Below are 26,661 nucleotides of genomic sequence, written 5' to 3' on the forward strand. Positions count from 1 at the left end.
TTTGATTAAAAAATAAAAAAATAAAAATTTAATTAAATATAATAAAAAATAAAATAAAACTTTCAAAAACTTTTTCAATTTTTTTTTTCTTTCTTATTCTTCTTTGTTTTTATCTTCAAAAGATTAGTGATGATCGTGGCTAAACTGCAATTACATGTGACATGTCACATAATTCAAATGTTAAAGTATTGTTATTGGATGTATAAATAAACGGGACAAGAATTGTGACTTGCCACATCTTATTTTTATTACATATGAAACGAAGTTCAAGCATTGAAATATGCCAATCAACCAACAGAAAGTTTTGTTGAGAAGTACAAGTACATTTAATATCAAAGGCCTCAGGCATGGTTGTTGGTATCATCCAGCCTCCCCTTTCTACATTCAACACATCATCCGCTGACCAAAATTAAGAATCTGAATATACTGCCCCCAGCTTTTCCCCTTTCCTCTACCATCAAATCTGACCTGCTTCCTTCCAAACTTATCAACCACTTAAGACCTTGGATCCTCACTTCAGCTCATTTCATAAGGGCGGCCCACTTTCTAGCATGCAATAAGAGTGATATAAGCACCGCAATGAGATAAAGCAAGATAGCAGATTGTCCTTCCAAGTTTCTTTTCTTGATTCTTCCAAATCCTTGTCAATGTAAATTTGACAATGTGACTACAGGAAAAAAAAATGTGCAGTGGCCAACATTTGGCCATCAACAAAAGATACACACCAATGAATATGAAGAATTGATTATCCATCTTAAACCATGTCCAAGTACATGAAAATGTTGTTGGATATTCACAGATGCTCAACATGAGCCACTTAAGAAATTCGTTATCTCAGATGTCAAGAAACTGCTACAGCAATCTTCCCCACATGTGGATCATGTATAGTATCTGAAACTTTGGATGGAGGCCAATAGCGAAATACAGATCTACCAACAATGTTTTCGATGGGAAGTGGACCCCTGAAAAAGAAGGTAACAAAAACAAGATGTCAGATATACAAGATCACATTCCTAAAACCAAAAAGGGACACCAATTAAGACTCTGTAAGGTTGACAAAGTATGTTGCAAATTTTTCTTCTATAGTTTGTCCAATACATTCCCGAATAGTGGAAATGAAATCTAGGAATTACCAGTTATGGGAATCAAAACTGTTATTGCGATTATCTCCCAATACAAAAACATAACCTTCGGGCACAACCTGCAAAATCACCCAAAGGAAAGCATGAATTCTGCTAACCAATGTGATTGACTCAGTGACCATGTAACAAGCATGATGAAGAACCACAGACAAGATAGATATGAACAAAGTGCAATATACAAATGAATAAACAAGGACAGTCAGAAGTAAGACACTAACCACTGGATCCATTTCATAAGCTAATGGCTCTAGAACAAAATCTTCATCTTGAGCAACACCATTTATTAACAGCTTGCCATCACGAACCTACCACAAATTCAATATGGAATATCAGAAATGATGACCACTATACAATTTACAGACAGAGGCTAAATGGGGAAAAGTGAAATAATCGAAGGAAAATGAAGATGAATAAAGACCTTGTATGTTAAACAAAATGAATTTACATAATCTTATGGGCTTACTTCAACACAGTCTCCAGCCTTCGCCACTATTCTTTTTATAAACACATCCCCTGAACTGAAACCAATTTCCTACATATTGAAATAAAACCATCAGCATTGAAGTATAAATTGACTGCAGATAAGCAATGATATTCGAGTTTGAAAGAGCAAATTTTAAGACCTACCTGCAATATAGGAGGTGCCCTGAATATAACAATATCGGAAACTTCAGGCTTTCTAAAGAAATATGAAACCTGTTGATATCAGAAAAAAAAGAAACAAAATTAACCACATAATCTCGATTCTATTGTCCATTAATATGATTCAGTAACAGAAAATTACCTTCTCAGCCAAAACGCGGTCGCCAACATCCAAGGTAGGGTACATAGAAGTTGACGGAATTGACCTTGGCTCAGCCATAAACGACCGGAAGAGTATACTTACAGTTACAGCAGTCAAAGCAGCCTTGGCATCTTCGGAGCAAACATTTAGCAACCTCGAAATCCAACTGCTTTTAACAAACCCTTTGGGATCCAACTCCAAACTCAAACTTCGATCCTCATTGCTTGTTCCTCCTCTATCCACCTCACTACTCTCCGGTCCGACCGAAGCCGGCTCATTACACGGCAGCCACTTCGATGCCTGCAAGAAAGAGATGATCGAAGTGGCTTTAAAAGGAGAAATTCCGCAAAGTCCCACAGTAGTAGAAGAGGAACAAGAACCATAAGCCGTTGACTTCATCAGCGAGATCAAACCAACGATAATCGGGTTATTGCAACCATCTTTAAGGATCTCTGCGGCGAGGGTCGAGCACATGCTCGACCGTGGGTGGCGGAGATCGGCGGCGTGGTAGTTACGGGCAGGGGAAGGATCGATGTCGGATTTTTTGTTGGGGGAAAGGAAACGGGATCGGAGCCAGCATTCGTGGACGGATCGGGAGGAGCAAGATCCGAGACGGAAACCGGCGTTGGAGGCTAGGTTCTGGGCAACGTAGCCGGAGTAGGTGACGGTGACACGGATAGCCATATTGACCAATTGGATAAGGTAGATTAAGATTTGGTAAATTCTGGGTTCGGAAACTAAGAGGGTTGATCTTAGGAAGCCTAAAAGCAAATGAAAGCCATTTTCGATGCAGCGATCAGTGAACGAGAGCCGGGAGCGATGAATCGGGGTGTTGGGCTAGACCAGAGGGAGAGAAAGGGAAGCTATTGTGAAGTTGGCTTGGGAAACAGGGATGCCTTCGCGAAGCGAGAGTCGAGGTCCCGAGCAGAGAACCAGTCCTCAGTTCGCCGAGGGGATTTGGGTTTTGGGAGGCTAAAGTTCAACAGCAGCACAGACGAGCAGAGCAGGGGTGTTTAAAAAGGACGGCGGTTATTTTTCGCACTCCCATAGTGGACTGGTTTGTTTCCATATTTACGAAATTGCCTATATATTTTCTAAAATAATATTCTAACTAATCTTAATAAGGTTTTTTAGGCATTTATTAATAGAGTTCTTATGAATAAAATATTCATAAAATAACATTAACAAACTAAATAAGTTCTCATTTTGGCCAAATATATTAAAAATAAAAGTTAAATTATGTAATTAATTCCTATATTTTATAAAAATTATAAATTTCATCCATGTACATAATTTGTATAAATTGAAATTTTGTACATTGAAATTTATTAATTTTAATTGAAACTTTAATATCATTCAATTTTCACTTTTAAATATGAAATTTTGACTGAACTAACATGACATTAATTAAAATGATGTTGCATTTTCTTATTAATACAACTTTAATTATGCATTAATGTAACATTATTTAAATTGATAACAAGTTCATTTTGATGTAAAGATTTGTTCATCATATTAAAGTTCAAAAGATTCAATAATAATATAAAAAATAAAAAAAACACACACACACAAACACACATAAATTTAATATTTGAATGTGGTTCTTTCAAAGGTTGGCTGTGTAAATTTGTTGCAAGATGGAGGGTATTTTTGACACCAACTCTCTCATCTTGAGCTTTAGACTACCAATGGTGGGTTTTTTCCTTTCTTTTTTCCTTTTAAGTCCATGATCCCGGTCTGAACCTTCTCGCAACTTTCCTGGTTCAACCATATCCAACTAACGTGGAAATTTCAACTGACCAAACGACAACGGAAAAGGCTTGTCTTCCCTCGAAACATCGTCAAACTAGAGGTCCCCCATTATCAGTTGAAGGATAATTATTATATGGTAAAATTAATATATTAATAAAAAGAGGAAAAAAAAACAAAACCAACACTTTACAGCAGTGATGTCGGGAGTGACGTAAGCGCATACCTCAGCCATGAATGGCCCGAAATGTCAACCGACATTATGATCATGTCTTAATTAAGATTGGTCTAGATAATTAACATAATTAATTAGGAATAAAATTCATGATTAAGAAATCATTTGTTTACGTTAATCAATCAAATCAGCGCGAGAGATGGAGACAGAGGCAAAATTTGACTGGTCTTCTCGGACAAATGAATTCACAGTTTAATTAAACTGTTTATTAATCTTTAATTTAGTTTCCTAACTTCCCCCAAGTGACAGATCACCTGCTTTAATTAATCTTAGTAAGTGTTTTTCAGAATATTGATTAGTATTTATTAAAAAAAACAAAGGAAAGTTGGGACAAAATTAATGAAATAAGCTACCAACTATAAATAATGTCAAAGGAAAAATAGTAAAATTTAACATTGATAGACTAATCATAGTCATCTAGAAAGGGAAAGATTTAAGAGAATTTCTTCCCACAAAAAAATAATCAATAATTTGAGTCATGAATATATTTTGAAATCATATAAATTTTACCTGTATCACTTGTGATTTCAAAATTTTTACGTGATTTTTATTTTTATTAATGATCTATTGATATTATATGAAAATGCAAACGAAGTTTCGTGTAAATTTTAATATTTAAAATTTTTTTTATTATGTACATGAATTATATTATTAGTTCATCAATAAGGGAAAACACTTTTCTTGGGTCTTGTTGGTGTGGATGGACTTCTTCCCTTTTCTTTTCAAAACTAACTAAGAACTCATCCTATAAAACTTTGTAATAAGGTTAAAAAACGGTGACGGATTGAAGCATTTTTCTGACAATTCTTTAATCTTAAGTAAAACAGTAGGATGGGTTCGACCTAAAATATTGTAAATGGAGGTATTAATATATATATATTGTGACATGAAATCTTCAATAAAATATTCAAACTTAAATGTGAAGGAGACAGAAAGTATGCATCTTTGAATCCTTCGTTTATCACGTTCAGATTCATTCGGTTTCGATAGTCAATGCAACAAAACAGAACACATACTCTGAACCTGCTCTGCTTGACCACGGCATATCCTCAATAGTCATTGCGCACGAGCTATAGAAACATTATCCAGCTCGGTCTTGGTTGTGACCCAACCCGTTCGTGGGCTAAGCTGATGTAGGCTGAAGTGGTAATGGTTCCTTTATGTCTGCATATCCGACCCGATGAAGTTCTTTGACTACAACAATGCACACCAACTAATTTATAAAGTATTATCTATTTTAATTTTATTATACGTTAAATGTTTTCCAGATTGAAAATAATATATTTATTTAAATATTAATCTTATTTTAATATAAAATTTATGACTTTTTTTTTTTAAATTGAAGTTGGAGAGTATTATATGATTCTTAAAAGAAAGTTTTAATTTCAAATATATTCTAATTATTCATATTAGAACCTCAATGTGAAAACAATCGAAAGTAAGTCTCCATAAGAAAAAAAAAACATTGTTTAGAAGAAATAAAAGCAAAATAAGAGACGACATTAACAATTTTTCAAATGAAAATTTCCTTGATAAAAAGTTAAAAAATATCAAATTATCAGTTGTCACGTGATGTCAATATTTTTTATTCAATTTTTGACAAAGAGTATATATATATTTTTACATTACAATAAAGGACGACAAGACAAAGACATGATTCAAAGTAAGAATCGAATTGCTTTCGTCTTTGTCTTCGTTTCATTTACACATTGGCTAAAAATGTAAGTTAGTTGTATTAGCGCATGAATAAGTGGACTGATTTGAATATGGAAAGGGAAATTTGGTGGTCATATGCATAGGAAAAGGCCCAAATTCATCAAAGCAGGCCCAACACTAAATGAAGTTTGACTCTATGGATCTCTGCGAAAGGACAGGAAAACCCAACATTTTCCTTTCTTTACATTTGGTGTTACTCTTATATGTCAAGTTAATTTTAAAGGTGATGGGTAAAGTGGATTTTGTCTTTGTATAATTATGATATTTAGTTAATTTATTCTTTTTATTTTTATTTTCCATTCTTAATCTATGATGAAGATGAACTTTTTCACGTTTTGCATGAGTTAAAAGAAAGAATTATGGACCCTAGCTAAAGAGAAAGTCATGATTTTTTATTTAAGTAAAGTGCAAAATATCACATCAAGTGTTTCGATCTTATATCGAATAAATAAAAAGGTGTTGAAAAGTTTACAAACATAGACACTGCAAGAGAAGCAGGTAAGATAATTGAAGACAATTAGATTAAATGAGAAAGAATATTACATCAAACATTTTTAAAAATAATATGAGAAAAATTTTAATATCACGTATATAAATACAAACGTTATATATTTTATCAAATTAATTTTTTTAAAAAAATAAATAAGGAAATTCGAGATATATGCGCGTGATCACAAGGATCCTTTTTGATGCAATTTTTCTAATGCACTTTTCCGAGCTCGGTTGGTGGCATGAGGTGTTCATCGGATTAAAAAAGAACCAATACAACGGGGGACCATAACCAATATTTCATTTGTAACATACATTCTTGAGAAACGGAAGAGGAAAAGAAGGCACTAGCGTCGACTCTCGACTTTCCTTTCGGCGGGGGGAGGTCCAGTTCCCTACCTTCGCTTAAAATTATTCAAAAAATATATATATATATATATTTGACGGTCCATCAAAAATTACATGCTAACTAAGACTATACTTTGGGTATTATTATGATGATTAATAGGGTAAAATCTACCGCATGCTATACCACAAACATAATTAAGCATGCTGTTATTATATAATTACTAGTACTAATCTAATCGTAGGGTTTAAGCTAAGCCACAAAACATATAGTTTCGGAGGCCACGCGCGGTTAATTATCAAAAAGGGGCAAAACATTTGGAGCCAAGGGAGACGGGTGGCACGTGGTAGTGTCGGTAAACACTGACACTTTTCGCTCTTTTTGGTAGTCCCACATTTTTCAAAGTTACCGCCACACAGACGTCGATGGGTTGTAGGACCATTTGCAGGCATAATCCCCTTTGCCTTCCTTTCCCACGCGCGTCCTTTTTATTTTTTCCCTCCCTGAATAAAGCCAGAAAATAACGTTACCGATTCTAATTTTGTCAAGGTCAAATGATTGGTTCCAACACGTACTTGATTCTTGTTTGTTTTAACTTTTTTATGCTAAAGGGTATAAAAGAGCACAATGATGGAATTACTCATCAAGATTTTTCAGGAACTGCTTATGAAAATTAGACATAAGCATGCTTTCTCTTCCTCTTTCTAATTCCATGCTTCATTGACTCCTTTGGGTATAATTACCAAAGAGAAGTCAAAAGCAATCTCATGTAATCATGGAAGGAAGGCAGCTTGGCAATTGGCAATAATTCTAAGAAATTTGATTCAAAACATATACCCGTTTATATTCTGGTTTATACAAATGTTATTAAATTGTATTTTTAATTCAAAAAATATATTTTATGACATTTTATTATGTTCGGCTTTTGACTGTGTAATTGAACTGAAAGTGAAGAACCGGTTCAAGGACCGGTCTGGTTATGTAATCATTGCTGAGAAAGATTCAGAGACAAGGGACAAAGGGATTAAGCTCATCAGTCAAAACAGTCTTTGCATACAACTTTGGAGCTAAAACCTTCCCCCCTACCAAAAATAGAATTTCACGCCAAGCTGCTCAACAACGTTAATTTCATCCTAACGCGCCCGACATCGCGTGACTCACTGCTGGCCCACGGTAACCGTAAAATCAGGAGATGAACCGTGGACCCACCAAAAGAAAAACTATTGGAAACACTTCATCAAAGTCGGACAGTCTGGGTTTTTTTGACTGACTGACTGGACTCTTAAAGCATCTCCGTAATGAGCTCCAGTGGCCCTCCCACACACAATCACTACCCCAAACTCACTGTATGTATAAACGTTACTATATGTATTCCTCTCATGTTACTTCCACTCAGCCCATCAATCAAAATCATACCCGTCAGCATCACATCTGATTTAGCGCTTACAAGCTTGATAAAAGATTAAGAACTGCATCACAGCCGTCAAATCGTTTTTTGTGTCTGTTGATCAACGGTGGTGATTAGAGATGTGCAAATTCTGATGCTACACTCCTGTTCTTTTTGTTTCCATTTTCACGTACTTCAACTCTGAAGGTGAGCTGAAACCAAAGCCACTAGGAACAAAGAGAGAAGCGACGAAGAAGCCTCCATTATTTCTTCTAGTACTCAGTTCATTTTTAGCTGCAGAGGAAAGTGAATAAGAAGAGCGAGAAGGAAGGTTATTCACTCTGCAATTTCAAGCCATGGAGGAGAGGCCAGAGACTGAGTTGATATCGATTCCAGCGACGCCACGGGTGTCAACGCCGGAGATACAGACGCCGTCAGGGCAGAGGTCACCGAGGCCGGCTTCTAAGGAGGCGAAGTCGTCGACAGCATGGACGCCGACGTCGTTTATCTCTCCCAGGTTCTTGAGTCCCATAGGGACTCCGATGAAGAGGGTTTTGATCAATATGAAAGGTTACTTGGAAGAAGTGGGTCATCTCACTAAGCTTAACCCTCAAGACGCTTGGCTTCCCATCACTGAATCACGCAACGGGAACGCTCATTACGCCGCATTTCATAATCTGAATGCTGGGGTTGGCTTCCAAGCTCTGGTCTTGCCTGTTGCTTTTGCTTTTCTTGGCTGGTATGGACATTTTTTTTTATCTAAAGCGCCTTCTCTAATACTTACCAGGCTTCCATATTTTTTTTGGAAGAACCAAGCTTCCATATTTAATCTTTATTTAGAACTTGCATTGCATGTTATTTCTATATTTAACGTCAGAACTGAGCTAATAGAGACCTCTAACTATATAAGGAATGACAAGTATAGAAACAGAACAGACTCATTTCTGGCAAAAGCATTAGTGTTTATATACTGGTATTGCTGATTATTAATGGTTTTTCATTACGTTAGTTTGAAGCTGGATGTTGTTCACCCACTGTTTCATTTTCTTGCAAGTTTATTTCCACATTGTACAGCTTTTATCACCTAGGAAAAGAATCTACATACTCTTTTTTCACAATATCACATTTATTGCTTTTGTCCCTTTGAGGTGACTGTCATTCTTTTTTCTTTTTTGGGTGAAAGTCACTCTGTTTCTCCCTTTACACGCAGTCACCGAATTTGACTAAAGATTAAGTGGGTGTGGTCCTACCTAGTTATCCTTTACTATCTTCTTTAGAATTAACTATCATAGATTCGAATTGGAAAGAAAAAAGTGCAAGTCATATCCTTATTGGTTATCTCGTGATTTTTCACAAGTTGAATTATTCTAGAGATTAAGATCTGCCGGGTCCACTTGGTTTTTCTGATTCTTTTTATGGGATTAAGTTGGAGGGGCCCCTTTCCTGCTGGTTCATGATATCCATTTCTCATGATTTTGTACAGCATCATATCAAGCTGATAAGCATGTTTGCAAGAATAAACTATGCTGCCTTTAATGTTTTGAAATCATAGAGGAATATTTTTTAAAATTTTAATCTTTCCAGCCTATGGGAAAAATATGTTATGTTCTTTGAAGTTTGAAGAAAAGAAAAGACCCACAGTTCAGGTCAATCAGGTGTTTTCTTGATTAGATTTTGAAAAAAAAAAAAAAACAGGCTGCAGCTGCAAATTTTGGGAAAGAAGGATTAACCAATCTTTGATAGAATGTAAAAGAAATCCAGAACGGGTCAGTTTGTTCTTTAAGGTCCTTCATTTACATGTGGCTTGGTCTGAAAATAATGTTCATTGGATTCATTTGGGGTAGAGCTTCCTGTCCAATACTCTGTAGATGCAATAATTGTAAAAGCAACTAGGAGAGTAAAACAAAGATTTTGAAATGATATGGGAGATTTTTTATTTCCTGAGTACTGTTAACTTGATTTTTGCTTCCCGTGGTTGTTTGCGTAGGAGTTGGGGTATATTGTCCTTAACTATAGCCTACTGTTGGCAACTTTACACTCTATGGATTCTGGTTCAGTTACATGAAGCTGTTCCAGGAAAGAGGTACAATAGATATGTGGAGCTCGCACAAGCAGCTTTTGGTGAGAACAGATGCTTAAACCCTGCACTATATATATATTCAATACTTATCTGTTTGATTAACTCTCTACCGACAGCAATCTAGTTACAAGTCATGTAAATGGAAAATAGAAGAACAACAGTTAAAATGTATAGACATTAATGTCTGTCATGAATACTTGAAGCTATTGTTGCAAGTTGAGCTTTCATGTCAAATGCTACAGTTATCCTGTTATACTGCTCTGGCGTTGCCGTTGAGTTTCACAAATTCCTTAATTTCTGCCGTTTGTAAACCTTAGGAAACATAGAAATTTAAATAATTGGGATGATCCTTTCAACATATGTATTACTGTATTTCAAAGCCTCACAGATTATTTCCATAAAACTGGAATTTGGTCAAGTAACAAACCTGTGAATAGGATTGGAGGGTACCTTAGGAGAGAATTTCTAGTAAATTAACTTTATGCACCATATCAAATTGAATTGATGCAATGTCTTTCTTAATTTTGCAGGAGAAAGATTAGGAGTTTGGCTTGCTCTCTTCCCAACAGTATATTTATCAGCAGGAACTGCAACTGCTTTGATTCTCATAGGAGGGGAGACCATGAAATTATTCTTCCAGATTGTTTGTGGCCCTATCTGTTCGTCAAATCCTCTAACAACAGTCGAGTGGTATCTGGTGTTCACTTCATTGTGCATTGTTCTATCTCAGCTCCCCAATCTTAATTCAATTGCAGGGCTCTCTCTAGTAGGAGCCGTGACAGCCATCACTTACTCCACTATGGTGTGGGTGCTCTCTGTTAGCCAACAAAGGCCACCAACAATCTCTTATGAGCCTCTTTCACTGCCATCCTCTGCTGCTACTTTCTTCTCAGTCATGAATGCACTTGGGATTGTAGCCTTTGCATTCAGAGGCCACAATTTAGTTTTAGAGATTCAGGTGTATACTGTTCAATTTACTGATAGGATCTACTTCTTTCATTGTCGTTAAACTAGTTTCAATGTCATTTCTTATAAGAAATGGTCATTCAGTTTATCTAAGGGAGCTTTACGTGGCTTGTTTCAGGCAACTATGCCATCAACATTTAAGCACCCAGCTCATGTGCCTATGTGGAGAGGAGCCAAGGTTGCATATTTCTTCATTGCCATGTGCCTGTTCCCTGTTGCCATTGGAGGTTTTTGGGCTTACGGAAACCTCGTAAGTAATCTGACTTTATACTAATTATCACCTTCCTTCAATCACAGAGGCGCTTGACGAATTAAAAAGCAAACAGAAGAACTATACAGCACCCTTCCACTTTAATTCATTCATTATTGAAGGAGTGTTCTCTTTTATTTCAGTTGATGTCGAAAGAGGATGATAAAACTATGAGATATTAATATCATTTATAGTTTTATATAGTAGTCGCTATTTGATTGCGATTAATGAATTGTATATTCTTTCTTCCAAATCATGTCAAGCTATTGATTGTTGCACTTCTTTCACTTGATTTAGATGCCTTCAGGAGGGATCCTCAGTGCACTGTATGCATTTCACAGTCACGACATTCCAAGAGGACTTCTTGCTCTGACTTTTCTTCTTGTGGTGTTCAACTGTCTGAGCAGTTTCCAGATATATTCAATGCCAGTTTTTGATAGCTTTGAAGCAGGGTATACAAGCCGTACAAACCGCCCTTGCTCAATCTGGGTTCGATCTGGTTTTCGCGTTTTCTATGGATTTGTCTCCTTCTTCATAGGGGTGGCACTCCCATTCCTTTCAAGTCTTGCTGGACTGTTAGGAGGACTCACTCTTCCGGTCACATTTGCTTACCCTTGTTTCATGTGGGTTCTTATAAAAAGGCCCACAAAATACAGCTTCAATTGGTATTTCAACTGGATCCTGGGCTGGCTGGGTATTGCCTTCAGCTTGGCCTTCTCCATTGGTGGTGTGTGGAGTATGGTCAACAATGGGCTTAAGTTGAAATTCTTCAAACCCAATTAAGAAGATGAAGAACAGCTAAAGACAGGCTTTTGGATTTCTGCAGAAGTTATGGATAGCCATATGTCCTGTTGATGTTTCAATATCAGCAAAAAGAACACTTTTATATATATATATATATATATATTTCATGATGCATGGTTTAAGATTGGATGGCAGGCTCCTCTTGAACTACATCCTGAAAGGTTCTTTCTTAGGCTCCTTGCGTTTTCTTGAGTTCTTTCCTTCCAGTCTTATAACAATGAAAGAGTCAAGTTTTGTAATTATGAGCACCTCAGTTTGTGAAAGTATGCCTTGGGTATTTATTGATCTGCTGTATTCTGTTTCATCAATCACATAAAAGCAAAATGTTTGGTTTTTTTCTATGATATTACATTGTTACTTTTCTCTGAAAACATACTACTGACTTTGTAACAGACCATGACTTTGGACTTAGGTGGCCATGATAGCAACTTAATCCACCAATTAATTTCATTAGTCGTTTTAATGTAAAACCGCAGCCCTGGTTGCACAATGGAGGTATCAGGTTTTCACAGGGTCCAGGTGGCAATGAAAGGAGAGCGCTGCTCTCCCCCCGCCCCAATGAATTCATAATTAAGAGCTATTATTAGCACTCCATCGTGGAATTCCTTCTCCCTAAGTCCCTCTACCGCCTGCTGCTGTATGATTGTAAGAAACCAAAGTGCTGAAACATTTCTTGTCAAGCAAATTGGTGGTAATGAAATGGCATGTAATTATCATGTTGACATCATTATGAAGCAAATTGATTGTAATCAAAGCACTGTAGAACCATCATGGTAGGGGAAACTATCATTTTGGTAAGGTTAATGAACCCGTCAATTGCGGGGACAGCATGTTCGAATGCGCATGCAGACATAGTAACTAAGGTTTCACTGTCACTGTCCTTTCTGCAGGGAAGCATACCTAACATAAAGAAAGAAAGAAAAAGAAAAGAAATCGCCAATAAAGGGAACAAATTTGAAGCCCCTTCTGGTTTAAAAGAGATGGGTTTGTCGTCACCAATGGACAACAACCTGGAAGGCTGGAACATTCTAAAATCTTCAGTTTTCTGTCTCAGGATTATCAAAAGTGGGTTGCATTTTAGATTCTGATTTCAGCCATAAACAGCTTTCTTATTTTTTTAAAGTAGGTTGAGCGGCAACGGAAATGAATGGATCCTGGAAAGACAGGTCTCCACCTTCATGCATTTTTTTTTATAATTTATTTTTATTATTAAAATCATAGTCTACATAGTACTGAAAAAGGAATGAATGTGTCTTATGTAGTTATGTATGGTGGGGCTAACAACAATCCCCACAAAGATGATGGGAATGATGAATCCACCTGACAAAGTTGCATCTTTCCCATTTCAAGAATGCAATGTGTGTACATATTAAATGCATTTCAATCTGGCTACTGCATTGATATCCAACCTGCCACTATCCCTAAAGGAAAGGCACGAAGGGAAAATGATTCAAGGCATAATTGACCTCCCCCTCCCCCTCCTGCTTCGTTATCATCATTGTATAGGTCAAAAAGCGTATGGAATTTGGCAACATAAGATAGTAATTTAAAATAGGATAATAAGTACTTCTGTGCAATGTGTATTTCAAATTATTAACCACCGACCTAATGATCTGTCATCTCTTCCCCATCAAGTAAAAAGAAAAAAAAAGAACCAGGAAACATGGTCCATTCTCTTAGTGTTATTTCGAATCCAATAGCACTGAAACAACCGTGCTAGTCAGAGGGCCATCCCATTTGTTCTCACATGCAAAAGCATATTGGGTTTCTTAAATCTTAAAACTCTAGTCAATTTACAGCTTACAGTATGAAGCATCATCATACGATATTATGATTAGGTCGCAGGTAGGATTATGGCTTAGGCATGGGATCATGGTAATGTTTTTCAGGTTTGAAATTCCACCTTCCAAAAGAAGAAGAGTTTTGCCGAGAGGAATTTTTTGCCTACTGAAAAGCTGTCAAAGGGGGAGAAGGCGATTGTTCAACTCAAAAACGTGCAATAAACCCATGTGGGGACATGAAAGCAATAACTTTTCCACTAATGGCAAGATATGAACAAGATGCTTCTGAAACGGTCCCTTGGTTGGTAGGATGTCACTCAGAGGCAGCAATCAATTTTTTTTCAAAACTAGACCAAGAGGTGAACATATTTTTTCTCTCTGGGTATCATTCTACATTCCATGGCATTCCTGGTCCACCTGCTGCCTTCTTGTCCTTCTGTTGAATTCGTGATTTGCAGGCTCAAATATTATACCATTCTTTGATTAATCTACCATATTTGGAATTGGAGGCATGGAAAAAGGAGTCAAATACTCAAACCCGATTGATATTTATTGAGAGTGGCAGAATCGGCACTGCTGATTAATTTGAGAAGGAAGTGGTGCAGCCAAAGCTCATGCGGGGTAGAAGCTCTAATGAAGCCAACGAAGATAGCTTGGAAAGTTTTTGCTAGATCAGCTTTAGCTTGGAAAGCTTTTGCTAGATCAGCTCATATGCCATTCGAAACCAAACATCCTCTTTGGAGTGATTATAACTAGTGGTTGAGTAGTTGGTAACTGAAACCTGCAGACATTCTTCGAAAATCGAAACTCAAATAACATACGTGTCACTCAGGGTGTTCTGCTTGCAATGGGAAACCACCATTTCCAAAGAGAGGAAAACAGGGAAAAAAAGAAATGCTAGCATTAGGATTTTGCTGTAGTGTAGAACTTGAGCTGCAAAACTGTCGTTTTTCATTCATTTCTTTCCCAGTGCAAAAGTATTCAAGACACCAGAGATTTACAGAGTCATTCAAGAAACAAAACTCTAAGAACATGGAAACCCACTACCCAAGAGATGACACATTGATCAACAGTCATCTTCTATTCTACTATAATCTTTTCTCTCTATACCCACCAAAGGAAAAGACAACTAGGAACTTAAAAAAAATAAAACGGACAACACCACTAACCAGCAAACTCCCCAGACACTACCCAAGAGGCAAAAATCCATAAAACAGTAAAAGACAAAGCCTTTTTTTCTCGAAATGGCAGAATCCTTTTCACTTCAAACCTTTCCCTGGTGCAGAAATTGCAAGACCTGGCCAACCAAAGCAATCCCCATCAGCTAACCCTCCGCCACCTTCAACATCGTTCGTTGTTTGCCATGTATTGCACCCAGTAGTTCCACCTATGACACCACCAGGTCCACCACTGCCCCCACCACTGAAACCTCCAAGATAACCATTTCCAGGATATCCCCAGACCCCATCAAACCCTGAACCAGCTCCAAACCCGTATCCACCAAGTGATAAGTACCCTTCTCCCTGAGAGTTCAAGAATGAAGTGAAGCTTCCATTCACAGGAAGATCCACACTTTCATTCAAATTCACGTCAGCCAAACCCATTTCAGGTTTAACTCCAGGTCCAGGCATAACCGAGACAGGGTTGGCAGCAGCCATAGGCATAGACTCAACCTCATGCGTGACGCTCGATGAAGAAGAAGAAGTTGCAACGGAAGGAGAAGACCCGGAAGAACATCGAGAGCGCTTGGAGGCCTTGCGGGTCCCACCACCAACAGGAACGTTTCGGAGAGTTCCACCTTGAGTCCAGTAACGGCGGCACGACTTGCAGAAGTAGCGAGGCTGAGAGAGGTTGTAGTTGTTGTAGTAGCAGAACTTGGTGCTGGTCGAGTCACACCTCGGACATGGAAGTGGCTCAGTAAGCTTGGGTGGTGGGTGCGAACCAATGGTTCCTGGGACTCGAACCGGACGCCTGTCGCCGGAATCAGTAGGCATTTTTGTTAGAGACGAGGTGTCTGTGTGTGGGAAATAATGGTTATTTTCTTTTGACAGAGAAAAAGACAAAAGAGAGAAACGAGAAGATTTTTGAGAGAGAATGAAAAGGGGAGAGATGTTTTGGGAGTTACACAAGAGACAACATCTGAGGCTTTTGTTAATGTAGGATTGGGGTGGGAAGGGATAAGCATAGGCAAGAGGAATTGAGAAACCTGAATAAATAAATAATGGCTTTTTCACTGCTACTGTGCTACAACACCAAACAGCTTATAAGGCGGTGCCTTATGTTTATGTACGATGTTTATAGCCGCTCAAAGCTTGGCTCGGCTTTCCTTTGTCTGTTCCAATCCATGTCAGGCTGTGAGCCTTTTACAATTAGTTTTAGCCTTTTAGGAAGTTATTTATTACAACTGTTTAACAAACGCTTAATTATAAAATGCTGCAGTAGATAATGGAATTACAGTCCTGAATTTTTAATGGTTTTTCTTTCACCAATTGTTTCTTGGTTTTGAGACCAGGCGGCGGGCCACGATGAGGAAGAAAGTGTCACTAGTTGGGATTTGTTTAGACTTAGACAGCATGCTTCTGCTTACGTTTACAACCCCTTGACTTGAGTGTTTTGTTTGCCAATGTGAATGAATCTGGATGACCATTTGCAACCATTAACCAAATTTTGCCAATTAATTATAGAGACGAGGGATTAACTTAAGCCTCTGTCAGGGGAGAGTCGGCTTAAACAACCGTCAAAGATGGGTGAAAAGAGAGAGAGAAAGCATGTCATGTACAATGTAAGAGAAGCAGCAGTAGTAAAATACTAGAAGAGGACCGACAACATTATTGATGTCGTGCAGCGTGGGAAACAATAATTGGGTTTGCCTGCTGGGTGCCTACGACCCCCCCTACTCACTCTCTGCACTTGCCAGTTAGCCGGATTTCTCGGTTGCCGTGATCTCTGCTCCTTTGATTTTGCCCCTCTCTCCTCCATTTCTTCCTTGCTTTTTTCTACTTACAACTTTATCTTTTGTTCATGTTCCAAAGTATTCACCCCATGTATGGTGTATATGTACACAATCATTCTTTCATCATGAGTCAACATTTTGTCAAAATTCTTACTGGACAGTAGATTATTGGCTAAGTCTGGTTTTTGGCAAATAGGCATGGACTTGTCTTGTTCTGGGGACCTGACTTGACCTGGTCTCAAACCCGGCCCTGACCGTCCTTTTGGATAGCGCAGGATGAGTCCAGAGACTGGGTTTTCCCTGCCGTGGCCACTACTGCAGACAGGAGTCAAGAAGGGCTGGGTCCCTTGACAGTTGACCGCTGAACGAGACACGTGGTGGATAGAGAGTGGTGGTTACTGTTAATAGCCAAGCACGCGTGCGGCTCCAGCGTCCAGCAGCAGTCAGCCCGAAGAGGGACTCTATTCTGGTGACTTAGTCCCAAGATTTTCCCTCCTCTTGTCTCTATCAGTTCCTGGGTGCGTATAATGTGAATTTCCTTTGGCTCAGACCTGTTTTTGACTGCCCAGACTACCTGTATGACCCTCATCAGGACCAAAGTACACCACCGACCTTCTCTCATGCCCAGTTTCCATTGCATTTTTGCCCTTTCTATTCCTGGCTAATGTGGGAACGTTTCTTAGGGGCCCTCCAATTCTAACCAAAACTACCTAATTGAAATTGTCTAAGCAACTGAAAGCCCAATACTGTAGCCACCCCACCAGGGTTTTCAAGCCTACATGACAGGCTTTCTTTCACAACAACTCTTTTGACTTTGGCGGGGTGTGCATTAATGTTTAAGTAACAGAAGTTACAGGATTATTGTAACGCAAGCAAGACAGGGTGGTGTGAAAGCGAATTATTCAACGGGTAAGAGTGTGTAAACACTTCCATCTGACTTCACATTGTTTTCAGTCCGTTACAAAGCCAAAAGGCCCACATCAAGAACTGGTCATGGCTCCCGCCATCCCGGTAGTTATGGGATGGTTCAACGATCCTCCCATTATGAGGCCCCACAAACGCTAATCCTCCTATTTGTGTGGTTGCAGCTTCACATAACTCTTTCAATGGCACAAAACCAACCCACACCTCTTAGCCTGAGGTTCACAAATGAAAAGGACAGGGCAACAGGTTCAGAAATGGGCATTCGGGGGATATGATGCTGAACGATATAATGTTAGAATTCATCTCCCTATGCAAGTATATACCACTCATAGAATGTAGTCTCCATCTCTAATGATGAAGTAATTATTTGGTCCGGAACTAAAGGCATGCAATAGTTTTTTGCATTACATAGCTAATTTGCTACTCTGTAATACCTTGATCATCCACCAAAGTAAACTCTTTTGTTCTTTATCCAATAAGTTTATAATTTCTAATTTCTTCCACCGAAGCATAAGTTAAATCAACAAGTTCTCGCACAGTGGAGATTTGATAGTCATTATAGCTCAAGTCCTAATCATTTTGCTGCAGCGATTAAGCTGTGATATGTCCAGTCCAAAGCAGTTCAGAGATTGTGCATGAAAGAGGCTTAATATATCAATCCTAAATGGAAACTAAGAAAGCTGAGGATCTTCCCACTTAATTTCTGGGTTTTAGGATTGCAAGCAGTGGATGCAGCTTCTGAGAGGTCAGCCCAACTGTATCAACTTTCTCCTCTTCTCCATCGTTCAGTCTCCACTCAAATTCCTGCACTAACCTACCAATTGCTGCACAAGCCAGCAACATCGCCTGAAGAGAACCTGCGCATGCCCTCTTTCCCGCTCCAAAGGCCATTGTCTTGTGCAAATCCAAAGGGTCGTATTTCTTATCAAGAAACCTCTCAGGATTCCACTCTTCGGGGTTTTCCCAGTGATTCTTGTCCATGTTACAGCCATAGATGTTAACAGCAATCTGCTCAAAGTATAGTGTCAAAAACTGTTAAAGTTACTTAAATATCTTTTTCTTTTAAAAGAAATAAGGAATTTCAGATATCTATATGTGTGTGTCTGTGTGTATTATATAAACCAACCTCACTTCCAGCTGGTATATAGTACCCTCCTATTTGGGTATCTTCATGTACATATCTTAAAGGAACTAGAGGAGCTGGACTGTGCTTCCTGAGGGTCTCATGGAAAACGGCATCCAAGTATCGGAGTTGCGAAAAGTTTTCCTCCTTAACTTTGTTAGAACCACAAACCTTTTCCAGTTCATGATAGAGACGATCCTGTTAAATTTGAAACAAGAAACTTAGAATCAGGTTAAAAACCAAAATGAAGGGAATTAGAACAAAGAGTTTAGTGATTCAAACAACCTGCCGGGTTGGATCTTTAGCAAGCTGATACATGGCCCACTCTGTTGTGACCAAAGTAGTATCTGCTGTTTCAATAATTGTCTCCCAGAGCAACATTGCTAATTGCTCTTTTGCAAGCGTCTTTGCTTCAGATAACAAGTAATCAAGATAACAATTGACTTCCTGTTCTTGATCCAGCCAAGTTATATTAGTGGCACTAAAGGCAAACTTATTTTAAGAAAAAGAAAAACATCAGAAAATTAGGCAAGACAATGACTCAGCTCACAAGAAGAGACTACCTCCCCTGAATCAATTCGTTTCATCTGCTCCTTGATCAGGGCATTCATCAATGCCATCCTCCTGATATGCTTTTGCTGGATTTTCATCTCAAAACTTTTGTTAGGAAACCATTTCAAGTACGGGAAGAAATCTCTCCAATCTACGTCAATTGCACCCTCCATCATGTCAATGACCAAAACTTTATGTATCTCTTCTCTCGAAAAAGTAGTACCAAGCTCCTCCACATAAATTGATTGCACATCCTCTCCTAGAGCCTGCAAATAAACAGGATGTTTTATCTCATCAATTCACAAACAAATGCTCCATTTTCTTCTAGTAGCAGAACAGATAAAAGAAACTAACTTGCTTCATTGCCAATCCAAAAAGTTCAGACTCGAATGTTTTCCTGAAGTTGACAGCTCGGAGAGGATCATTATTCACCAAAGCATGCAATTGACTTGATATGTTCTCGATCATAGCGTCCCTATGGTGTCGGTGTCGTCTCTAAGAATAACATCAATAGTATCAACAGTGGAAAAACAGACTTCAGTTTGGCAAAGTTTGAAACGACAATGGTACATAAACACGCATAAAAATAGAGGATCATTGATTAAACCTGAGCATTTGCACCGAGAGTATTTGTTAGTAAATATCGTTTCGCCATCTTGTGAAACTCGCCATAGTCACTTGTTGCAACCATACATTTATCAAAAGTCAGAATCTTCAGGGCGTTGGATAGCTTCCTTGTTGAAATGGATGAATACCTAGTCACCATGGCCTGGACAGGAACCAATAGTAGCAACCAAGTTAGTATAACTTGGACCGCTTCACTAACAGGTGGATCAATTATGGTTGTGAAAGTGTAAAACTAATTTTAGGCATACAATTTTCAGAGGTCATACCATTGAGATGAAGTAATCAAAGGATTGAGTGAACTGATTTTAGTGAAGTTAGAACCACTATTTCAAAGGCAACAGGGTTTTTTGACTTTCGCCTTTGATCCGTCAAAATGTCTATGGGCCAGGACCAGGTTTAGTTAGGCTTCTGGGTCCTATGAAAAACGAAAGTTTTCGCTGAGCCCGTCTTGATTCAAAGGAAAAGTTGAGGTCGAGCATGAGCAAGGCAGGCTTGGAGTTCTAACCCCAAACCCAACCATAAATCTTTTGGCAAGGTCAGTAGAATCAGGTTTCGGAGGGCCAAGTCCAATTTTGAACAAAATAGGGGCATCCAATCTTTTGGGCCATAGAGTCATGAAAACATGGATATAAAAATTGAAAACCGATTTCCTTCAACATTCCCACTGACCCAAATTCAAGCCTAGAAAACTAGTAAGGTTGGACTTTTTTCAAAATACAAAAATACCCTTCATGCATTGTGATTTGGGAATTGTGGAGTCATGATTGCGTGCTCTCAGGAGTGAAATGACAGCAATGATGATCTTGTGCAGGCTATGGAAGAAATGGAGAGACCAAGATAAAAAACACAAACGAAGCTAAATGCTAACCTCTTTGGCTGTCTCTGGAGAATTGATAACAACAACAGAAGAAGCCCCGGTTCTGATAGAAAAGATTGGTCCATATATCTCTGCCCATTTTGTGAATGTCTTGTGAGGTTTCTTCTCTTTCAGCTGCAGCAAATTTCCTACAATCGGTAGCCCGGGTACCTCTGCACCAAGCCCATAATAACAAATCTGAAATCTCATCCCATCTCATTTTTCAATCTGATAATAACAAAGATTTGAGCAGACAAAGGAAACCCCAGAAAAGATTTTCAACAGGAAGAAGAGAAAACTGATGGTATATGTTACCTGGGACAATTGGAAGGCTGGTAGATCCCATCTTGCGACTCGATAGCACAAATCTTTTAAGGAAAACCAAGAAGAACAAGAAAGATAGGCCAACAACAGCGACGGTGTTGATAAAGGACATAGTTTGTATATACTGAATGATACGTGCCATGGTGATCATTTTCACTTTACAAGTCTGCAAGCTTTCTCTTTTCAATTTCTTTATCTGATAAAGATGTGCAAACCAACTCAGATATCGACAAAAAAGTTTTATGGAGATGGGGTTTGTGGCAAGGAGTGATCCAGTACCGCAGAGTGAAAGTACTAATATAGTGAAACCGTAGTGATGGACAAAGCTGGAAAATAAAGACGAAAAAGAATGCATTAAAGTAAGGTAATATATTAAAGTTTGCTAAAATACAAGGAGAATCATGCTGTCATCTTCCTCCAATGGTAAGAGAGGCCAAGACATTGAAAGCATTTCCTTTTTCTTTTCTTTCTTTCCCAAGCCAAGCCTTGTCTCAATCTTACAAGTTAACCCTCTATTATTCGCCAAGCTGTTCTTTTCTTTTCTTTTTTTTTTTAATTTATTTTAGGCCAGTTTCATTTTGATTGTTCATCGTGGGCATTAAGTTATCCAGCATGGCGACATATAACTCTTGGGAAGAATTTGGCATCTCCACCTTTGGGATCTTTCTATATCTAAATGCCATTGTTGAGTTAGTTCGGAACTTGTTACTTACTGGACTGTTTATCAATGAATAATACATATATATACTACGCACACTGGACAAGTAGCAGGTGGCAACTGCCAAGTGCGAATGGACCACGTACCGAACACTTGTCCCCTTTTTGTACTTAGTTCTTGTCTTTTTTGTGGGATTTTTCTTTTTCCCTCGAGAAACGAAAGTAAACATGGTTACTACAAACAATAAAGAATGCAAACCAGTGAACCACAAACGAATAGAAGAAAGAGATCCCAAAACGTCATCGTTATCCCATTTGCATGTGGTGACAATTTCAACATGTCCACAGCCTGCTTTAATGTAATTACAATTCTTAAATGAATGTTTTATTTTTTATAATTCTTATAGAATATAGCATGGTTATGGTGAGTAAATTGATTTCTCGTGCATGCATGAATGAGAATATGAGTTTGGAAGCTGATGAGAAAAATAAAATTCTGACTTTAATTTTTCAAATATTGTTCATTGTTTTATCTAAAATTGAGTTTCTTCTTCAGTTGTTAGGGAATAAAGGAACCCAGCAAGCAGAAATGATTGAAGAGACAACGTTGTTGCCATCACTTTCACTCTGATTTTTTCAGATTTTCAGATATACAATTTGCCGATGGATATTGAATTGCAGAGAATTACTTTTTCATTTTTTTTTGAATTACTTTACCAGCTACGACACTAACACAAGTGAATTTATGTTGTAAGATTGTAAAACTATAAAAAGGATTCAAAAGTAAAAGGAAGCAGCTGAAGTGCAGCGATTAGTATCCTGGGAAAATTGGCGGGGGCGGTGATGAGTACTGGAAGCCGAGATTTGGTGGCAGAACTATTTCTTGGTTTGGCAGTGGCTCAAAGACAGGGACAGGAGTAGGAGAAGGTGGAGGTGGAGATTGGATTGGTGGCCGAGGAGAGAAAACCGGTGGTGGGGGAGAGTGGATTGGTGGTGGCGGCGGTGGTGAATGAACAGGTGGTGGTGGATAATAGATTGGTGGCGGTGGGGAGTAGATGGGAGGCGGTGGAGATTGACTCCTTATGATAATGGGTGATTCTCTATGGGGATCGTCTGGTGGAGAGTGGACTGGTGGTGGTGAGTGAATAGGTGGTGGAGGAGAGAGTACAGGTGGTGGTGGTGGTGGTGGTAGAGAATAGATTGGTGGTGGAGGAGAGAGTACAGGTGGTGGTGGTGGAGAGTAGATTGGTGGCGGTGGGGAGTAGATGGGAGGCGGTGGAGATTGACGCCTTACAATAATGGGTGATTCTCTATGGGGATCATCTAGTGGTGGCGGCGGTGGTGAATGAACAGGTGGCAGAGGAGAGAGTACAGGTGGTGGTGGAGAATATATTGGTGGCGGTGGGGAGTAGATGGGAGGTGGTGGAGATTGACGCCTTATAATAATGGGTGATTCTCGATGGGGATCGTCTGGTGTCGGTGCTGGGGCTAGAGGCTTTGGTGGTGGTGAGTGTACTGGAGGTGATGGAGAACTTACTGGTGGTGGTGGTGGAGAACAGCTTGGTGGCGATGGCGAGTGGATGAGAGGCGTTGGAGATTGTACTGGAGGAAGTGGGGATGGATGCCATATAATAGGTGATTCCTTATGGGGATCTTCTAATGTTGGTGTCGGGGTTAGAGGCTTTGGAGGTGATGAGTGAACTGGAGGTGGCGGAGAACTTATTGGTGGTGGATAGACTGATGGCGGTGGGGAGTAAATGGAAGGTGGTGGAGATGGATGCCTTACACTAATAGGTGATTCTCTATGAGGATCATCTGGTGTTGGTGCCGGGGCTAGAGGCGTTGGTGGTGGTGAGTGAACTGGAGGTGGCGGAGAACTTATTAGTGGTGGTGGTGGTGAAGAATAGACCGGTGGCGGTGGAGAGTGGACTGGAGGTGGTGGTGATTGTATCGGAAGAGGTGGGGATCGATGCCATATAATGGGTGATTCTCTATGGGGATCTTCTGGTGTTGATGCCGGGGCCAGAGGCTTTGGTGGTGTTGGAGACTGAACAACCGCTGGTGGCGATTGTTGTGGTGGAGACCACTGCCTTTTAACAGGTGCTTCACCATGAGGTTCTTCTACCGGAACTTGTGGTGGTGTTGCTATTTTTGGAGGGTTAGGAACGGTGGTTGGACTAGGTTTTGGAAGTGGGTTCACGGTTGGTTTTGGCTCAGGAGGTTGCTCTTTAGGCGATTGTTCTTTTGGTGGTTCTGGTTTTGATGTTGCTTTTTGTGACGGTGGCGAAATCTTCTTAGCCGGAGGACTTGGACGACGTGACGAAGAACCACCACATTTTGACTTACTGCAGTCAATTGGTCGGCTTACTACTGAATGACATTCCTTGGCTGACTTCTGCTTAGGCCTATCTGGCAGGCAATTGCTAGTGTCATCCAACACAATGCCCCTCCCCTTGGATGGCTCGCATGATTTAGCCTCACCATTGAAATAGTTGTGAGAAAATGTGAAGTTGTTCAAGCCTGGCAAGCGGCAAATGTCGTCCGAAACAAAACCTGTCAGCATGTTATGGGCAACATCGAAGTGTTCAACTTTTCCAAGCCCTTTAAATGTCTTTGCCAACACTCCGCTGAAAGAGTTTGAGGCAACATCCAAGACTGTTACGTTCCTAAGCATTCCAATCTCAGACGGCAAGCATCCAGAGAGGTTGTTGTTCGCGAAGATAATCTCGTTCAAGGTGTTGCACATCTTGCCAATGCTGTCAGGAATACAACCTGAGAGCTTGTTGTTGGCAACCACAATGACTGAAGCTGGAGAAGACCCCAAAGTTTCAGGAATGTTAGATACAAATCTATTGTTGTTCAAGAACAATGCATCCAACTCCTTTTCAAATAGCTCGGACGGCAATTCCCCTTCAAAATTATTGTACCTTAAATCAAGGAACTTAAGCGAGGGTAATGATATTACAACATCTGGGAAAGGGCCAACAAAACGGTTGTTACTAACATCCAATTCATACAGAAGAATAAGCTTTGAGAAACTTTTGGGAATAATTCCACAAAATCTATTAGAGTTGATGTGAAACAGAGCAAGATCAGTCAATAGACCCAACTCAACAGGGAGATACCCAGCAATGTCAGCATGGTTAAGATCAATGCCAGCAACAACCATCAACTTCGGATAGTCAACAGCCGGTGTGCAGAAAACTCCCTTGTAATTGCAAACCTTCGGGCCTTTCCAATTCTGGGTGGTTTTCAGCGGGTCTGAATAAATGGCATGTTTCAACGCTTGCAGTGCAATGTATGCACGCCTGAGCCTGGAATTCTCAAACGTGAGATTAAGTTCCACATTATATTCATAATCATGAGGCAGATCACCGTTCTCAGGAAGAGTTAAGAGTTGGCGACGAGCAATGAATGCAACTTCGGAATCGGATAGAGCATAAGAGAAAGATGGCAAGAGAGACAAAAGGAGAAGCGCTAGGAAGCAGCCCGAGGCCTGCATGGTTGATAGTGTTTTCATGCCCGTCATAACCTTGGAGCGACCCAAGGCTGCTAATAGGAAATGGCATTACAAAATTGAACCATGGGGATGTTTTATTGAAAGAAAAAACCAGACGTGTGGAGGGCCATTTGAGAGGCTCTGCAAAAATCTCTCTTTTGGTTTTTCTTGGTTGCCACAAGTTTCTGTTATTATTCAACTTAATTTGGGAATTGTAGTGCCTAAATTTGATTCATGACAGTTGCGATGAGATATCACGTATTTTTTCTGTTTCCCTGAAATAAACATTTTCCTATATAAGTACTGTACAATTGTGGGCCATTAAATTGAACTGGACCCAGGCACCAGCACAGACAGGCTGTGGCAAGAGCATTGGGTAATTGGGTTGGGCTTGGCTTGGTGTTACTTCCATAGAACCACACCCATTTCGATCGTGGCATAGGCATTTTTCTTCCTGATCTTTCAGTGAAACGTGACCGTCGGGCAGCCAACGCAGGGGTGGACGTGGGATTTAGAAGCACTGGCTGTTCTCATTTCGATGCCTTTCCACCTGGGAAAAGATTCCTGAATCACTATTCTTTTAAAGCTGTCTGTTTGTCTAGTGGTTATAACCAAATTTGCTCTAACCAGGTCGTCCCTTCGGTTACCATGAAGCAAATAAAGACCTGCTGCTCAACAGTGTCAGTGAGGCTTTTTCTAATCTGAACCAAGCAAACGACTATACTGTTTGCTGAAGAAATTGAAAAGAACTTGTGTCATGCTTCATTGCAAGCCAACTGAAGCTAGCCTCGGAGTAGGAAAATGTCAGTGTTGGAAACAATGGATACATTTCATTTGATCTTTCTTTTGGACCTTTGATACTTGGAAATTTCGGAGTAGTTACATTGTTTTATGATCTTCTTTCCCTTTTTCTTGTCTGTTTCCATTCCAAGTTGTTTTGTGTGGACCATGGAAGGAAATTTGCCTCCTAGTCGTAATGTTTTTTAGCAAGAAAACAATTGATCACTATCCAACTCAACATGTCCAAAATTTTTATTGAGTGGATCAAAGCAAAGAATCAGATGATTTTTATAATAAACTCTAGAAGATAGAGAGGTTCTATCCCTGAGATATTGTCTGTACAATAAATTTGTTCAAAGCACCAATCATGTCTTTTTCCCTGTTTTTCTTCCTTTCTTTATTTGAATCTCGATGCTGTATTTCTTATTTCACTACAGTTTTTCCATTATATCATAATGTTTGTCTGAGAGACATTCAGGTTACAGAATCAGAAAGGGAAAATTTTATTATATTGGATGCTTAACCAAGAGGTCATCTTAGGGGGGTTTAGATTATTGTGCCCATGAACTCTAGCTTTTTTCTGGCATTTTCTTTAAAAGGACTTTGGAGCTGGGTGGATCATGATTTGCAAAGGGGA

General features: G+C 39.3%; 5 protein-coding genes across 7 annotated transcripts; 1 reads left to right on the forward strand and 4 right to left on the reverse strand.

Annotated features, from left to right (window-relative positions):
* Positions 1-213: 213 nt before the first annotated feature.
* On the reverse strand, positions 214-2,927 carry PLSP2A (Peptidase S24/S26A/S26B/S26C family protein). 2 transcript variants are annotated; one of them, XM_007017316.3, is made up of 6 exons: positions 1,927-2,926; positions 1,770-1,838; positions 1,606-1,674; positions 1,361-1,447; positions 1,134-1,201; positions 214-962 (listed from the first exon to the last, which is right to left on the reverse strand). In XM_007017316.3, exons 1-6 carry the CDS (start codon positions 2,608-2,610, stop codon positions 842-844), a joined length of 1,098 nt encoding a protein of 365 aa, XP_007017378.3. In that variant the 5' UTR covers positions 2,611-2,926; the 3' UTR covers positions 214-841. The 2 variants fall into 2 exon arrangements, with proteins under 2 accessions (XP_007017378.3, XP_088665044.1); XM_088808918.1 differs by lacking the exon at positions 1,134-1,201 and having other exon boundaries at positions 1,927-2,927.
* Positions 2,928-7,847: 4,920 nt separating this feature from the next.
* LOC18591280 (Transmembrane amino acid transporter family protein) lies at positions 7,848-12,287 on the forward strand. The gene is made up of 5 exons (XM_007017324.3): positions 7,848-8,587; positions 9,836-9,969; positions 10,459-10,886; positions 11,013-11,144; positions 11,442-12,287. Exons 1-5 carry the CDS (start codon positions 8,205-8,207, stop codon positions 11,925-11,927), a joined length of 1,563 nt encoding a protein of 520 aa, XP_007017386.2. The 5' UTR covers positions 7,848-8,204; the 3' UTR covers positions 11,928-12,287.
* A 2,370-nt stretch (positions 12,288-14,657) lies between these two features.
* Positions 14,658-15,992, reverse strand: LOC18591281 (Dof-type zinc finger DNA-binding family protein). The gene has a single exon (XM_007017326.3). It carries the CDS (start codon positions 15,721-15,723, stop codon positions 14,989-14,991), a length of 735 nt encoding a protein of 244 aa, XP_007017388.2. The 5' UTR covers positions 15,724-15,992; the 3' UTR covers positions 14,658-14,988.
* A 1,576-nt stretch (positions 15,993-17,568) lies between these two features.
* Positions 17,569-21,342, reverse strand: GA3 (GA requiring 3). 2 transcript variants are annotated; one of them, XM_007017328.3, is made up of 8 exons: positions 21,080-21,342; positions 20,777-20,937; positions 19,889-20,050; positions 19,636-19,776; positions 19,293-19,547; positions 19,015-19,176; positions 18,733-18,927; positions 17,569-18,614 (listed from the first exon to the last, which is right to left on the reverse strand). In XM_007017328.3, the coding sequence occupies exons 1-8, from the start codon at positions 21,237-21,239 to the stop codon at positions 18,303-18,305; spliced, it is 1,548 nt and encodes a 515-aa protein (XP_007017390.2). In that variant the 5' UTR covers positions 21,240-21,342; the 3' UTR covers positions 17,569-18,302. The 2 variants fall into 2 exon arrangements, with proteins under 2 accessions (XP_007017390.2, XP_017981469.1); XM_018125980.2 differs by having other exon boundaries at positions 20,777-20,992; positions 21,080-21,154.
* A 1,214-nt stretch (positions 21,343-22,556) lies between these two features.
* On the reverse strand, positions 22,557-25,274 carry LOC18591285 (uncharacterized). Its single transcript, XM_088808781.1, has 2 exons — positions 23,913-25,274; positions 22,557-23,792 (listed from the first exon to the last, which is right to left on the reverse strand). The coding sequence occupies exons 1-2, from the start codon at positions 25,272-25,274 to the stop codon at positions 22,557-22,559; spliced, it is 2,598 nt and encodes an 865-aa protein (XP_088664907.1).
* Positions 25,275-26,661: the final 1,387 nt, after the last annotated feature.

The sequence above is a fragment of the Theobroma cacao genome, chromosome 8 (assembly GCF_053813885.1).
Source record: "Theobroma cacao isolate CCN51 chromosome 8, ASM5381388v1, whole genome shotgun sequence".
In the NCBI taxonomy this organism is placed as follows: Eukaryota; Viridiplantae; Streptophyta; class Magnoliopsida; order Malvales; family Malvaceae; genus Theobroma; species Theobroma cacao.

Bases quoted from the DNA above. Each gene is read 5' to 3' on its own strand.
- PLSP2A (XM_007017316.3), bottom strand. From the start codon at position 2,610: ATGGCTATCCGTGTCACCGTCACCTACTCCGGCTACGTTGCCCAGAAC. The intron at 1,675-1,769 runs GTAGGTCTTAAA...TTCAATATGTAG, and splicing joins GGGCACCTCCTATATTGCAG to GAAATTGGTTTCAGTTCAGG. The intron at 1,448-1,605 runs GTAAGCCCATAA...AATTTGTGGTAG, and splicing joins AGGCTGGAGACTGTGTTGAA to GTTCGTGATGGCAAGCTGTT.
- LOC18591280 (XM_007017324.3), top strand. From the start codon at position 8,205: ATGGAGGAGAGGCCAGAGACTGAGTTGATATCGATTCCAGCGACGCCA. The intron at 9,970-10,458 runs GTGAGAACAGAT...TTAATTTTGCAG, and splicing joins GCTCGCACAAGCAGCTTTTG to GAGAAAGATTAGGAGTTTGG. The intron at 10,887-11,012 runs GTGTATACTGTT...GGCTTGTTTCAG, and splicing joins ATTTAGTTTTAGAGATTCAG to GCAACTATGCCATCAACATT.
- LOC18591281 (XM_007017326.3), bottom strand. From the start codon at position 15,723: ATGCCTACTGATTCCGGCGACAGGCGTCCGGTTCGAGTCCCAGGAACC.
- GA3 (XM_007017328.3), bottom strand. From the start codon at position 21,239: ATGATCACCATGGCACGTATCATTCAGTATATACAAACTATGTCCTTT. The intron at 20,938-21,079 runs GTAACATATACC...GGCTTGGTGCAG, and splicing joins CAGCCTTCCAATTGTCCCAG to AGGTACCCGGGCTACCGATT. The intron at 19,177-19,292 runs GTAGTCTCTTCT...GATCAAGAACAG, and splicing joins AACGAATTGATTCAGGGGAG to GAAGTCAATTGTTATCTTGA.
- LOC18591285 (XM_088808781.1), bottom strand. From the start codon at position 25,274: ATGACGGGCATGAAAACACTATCAACCATGCAGGCCTCGGGCTGCTTC. The intron at 23,793-23,912 runs GTTCCTAACCCT...GCGGTTGTTCAG, and splicing joins CAAAACCTAGTCCAACCACC to TCTCCAACACCACCAAAGCC.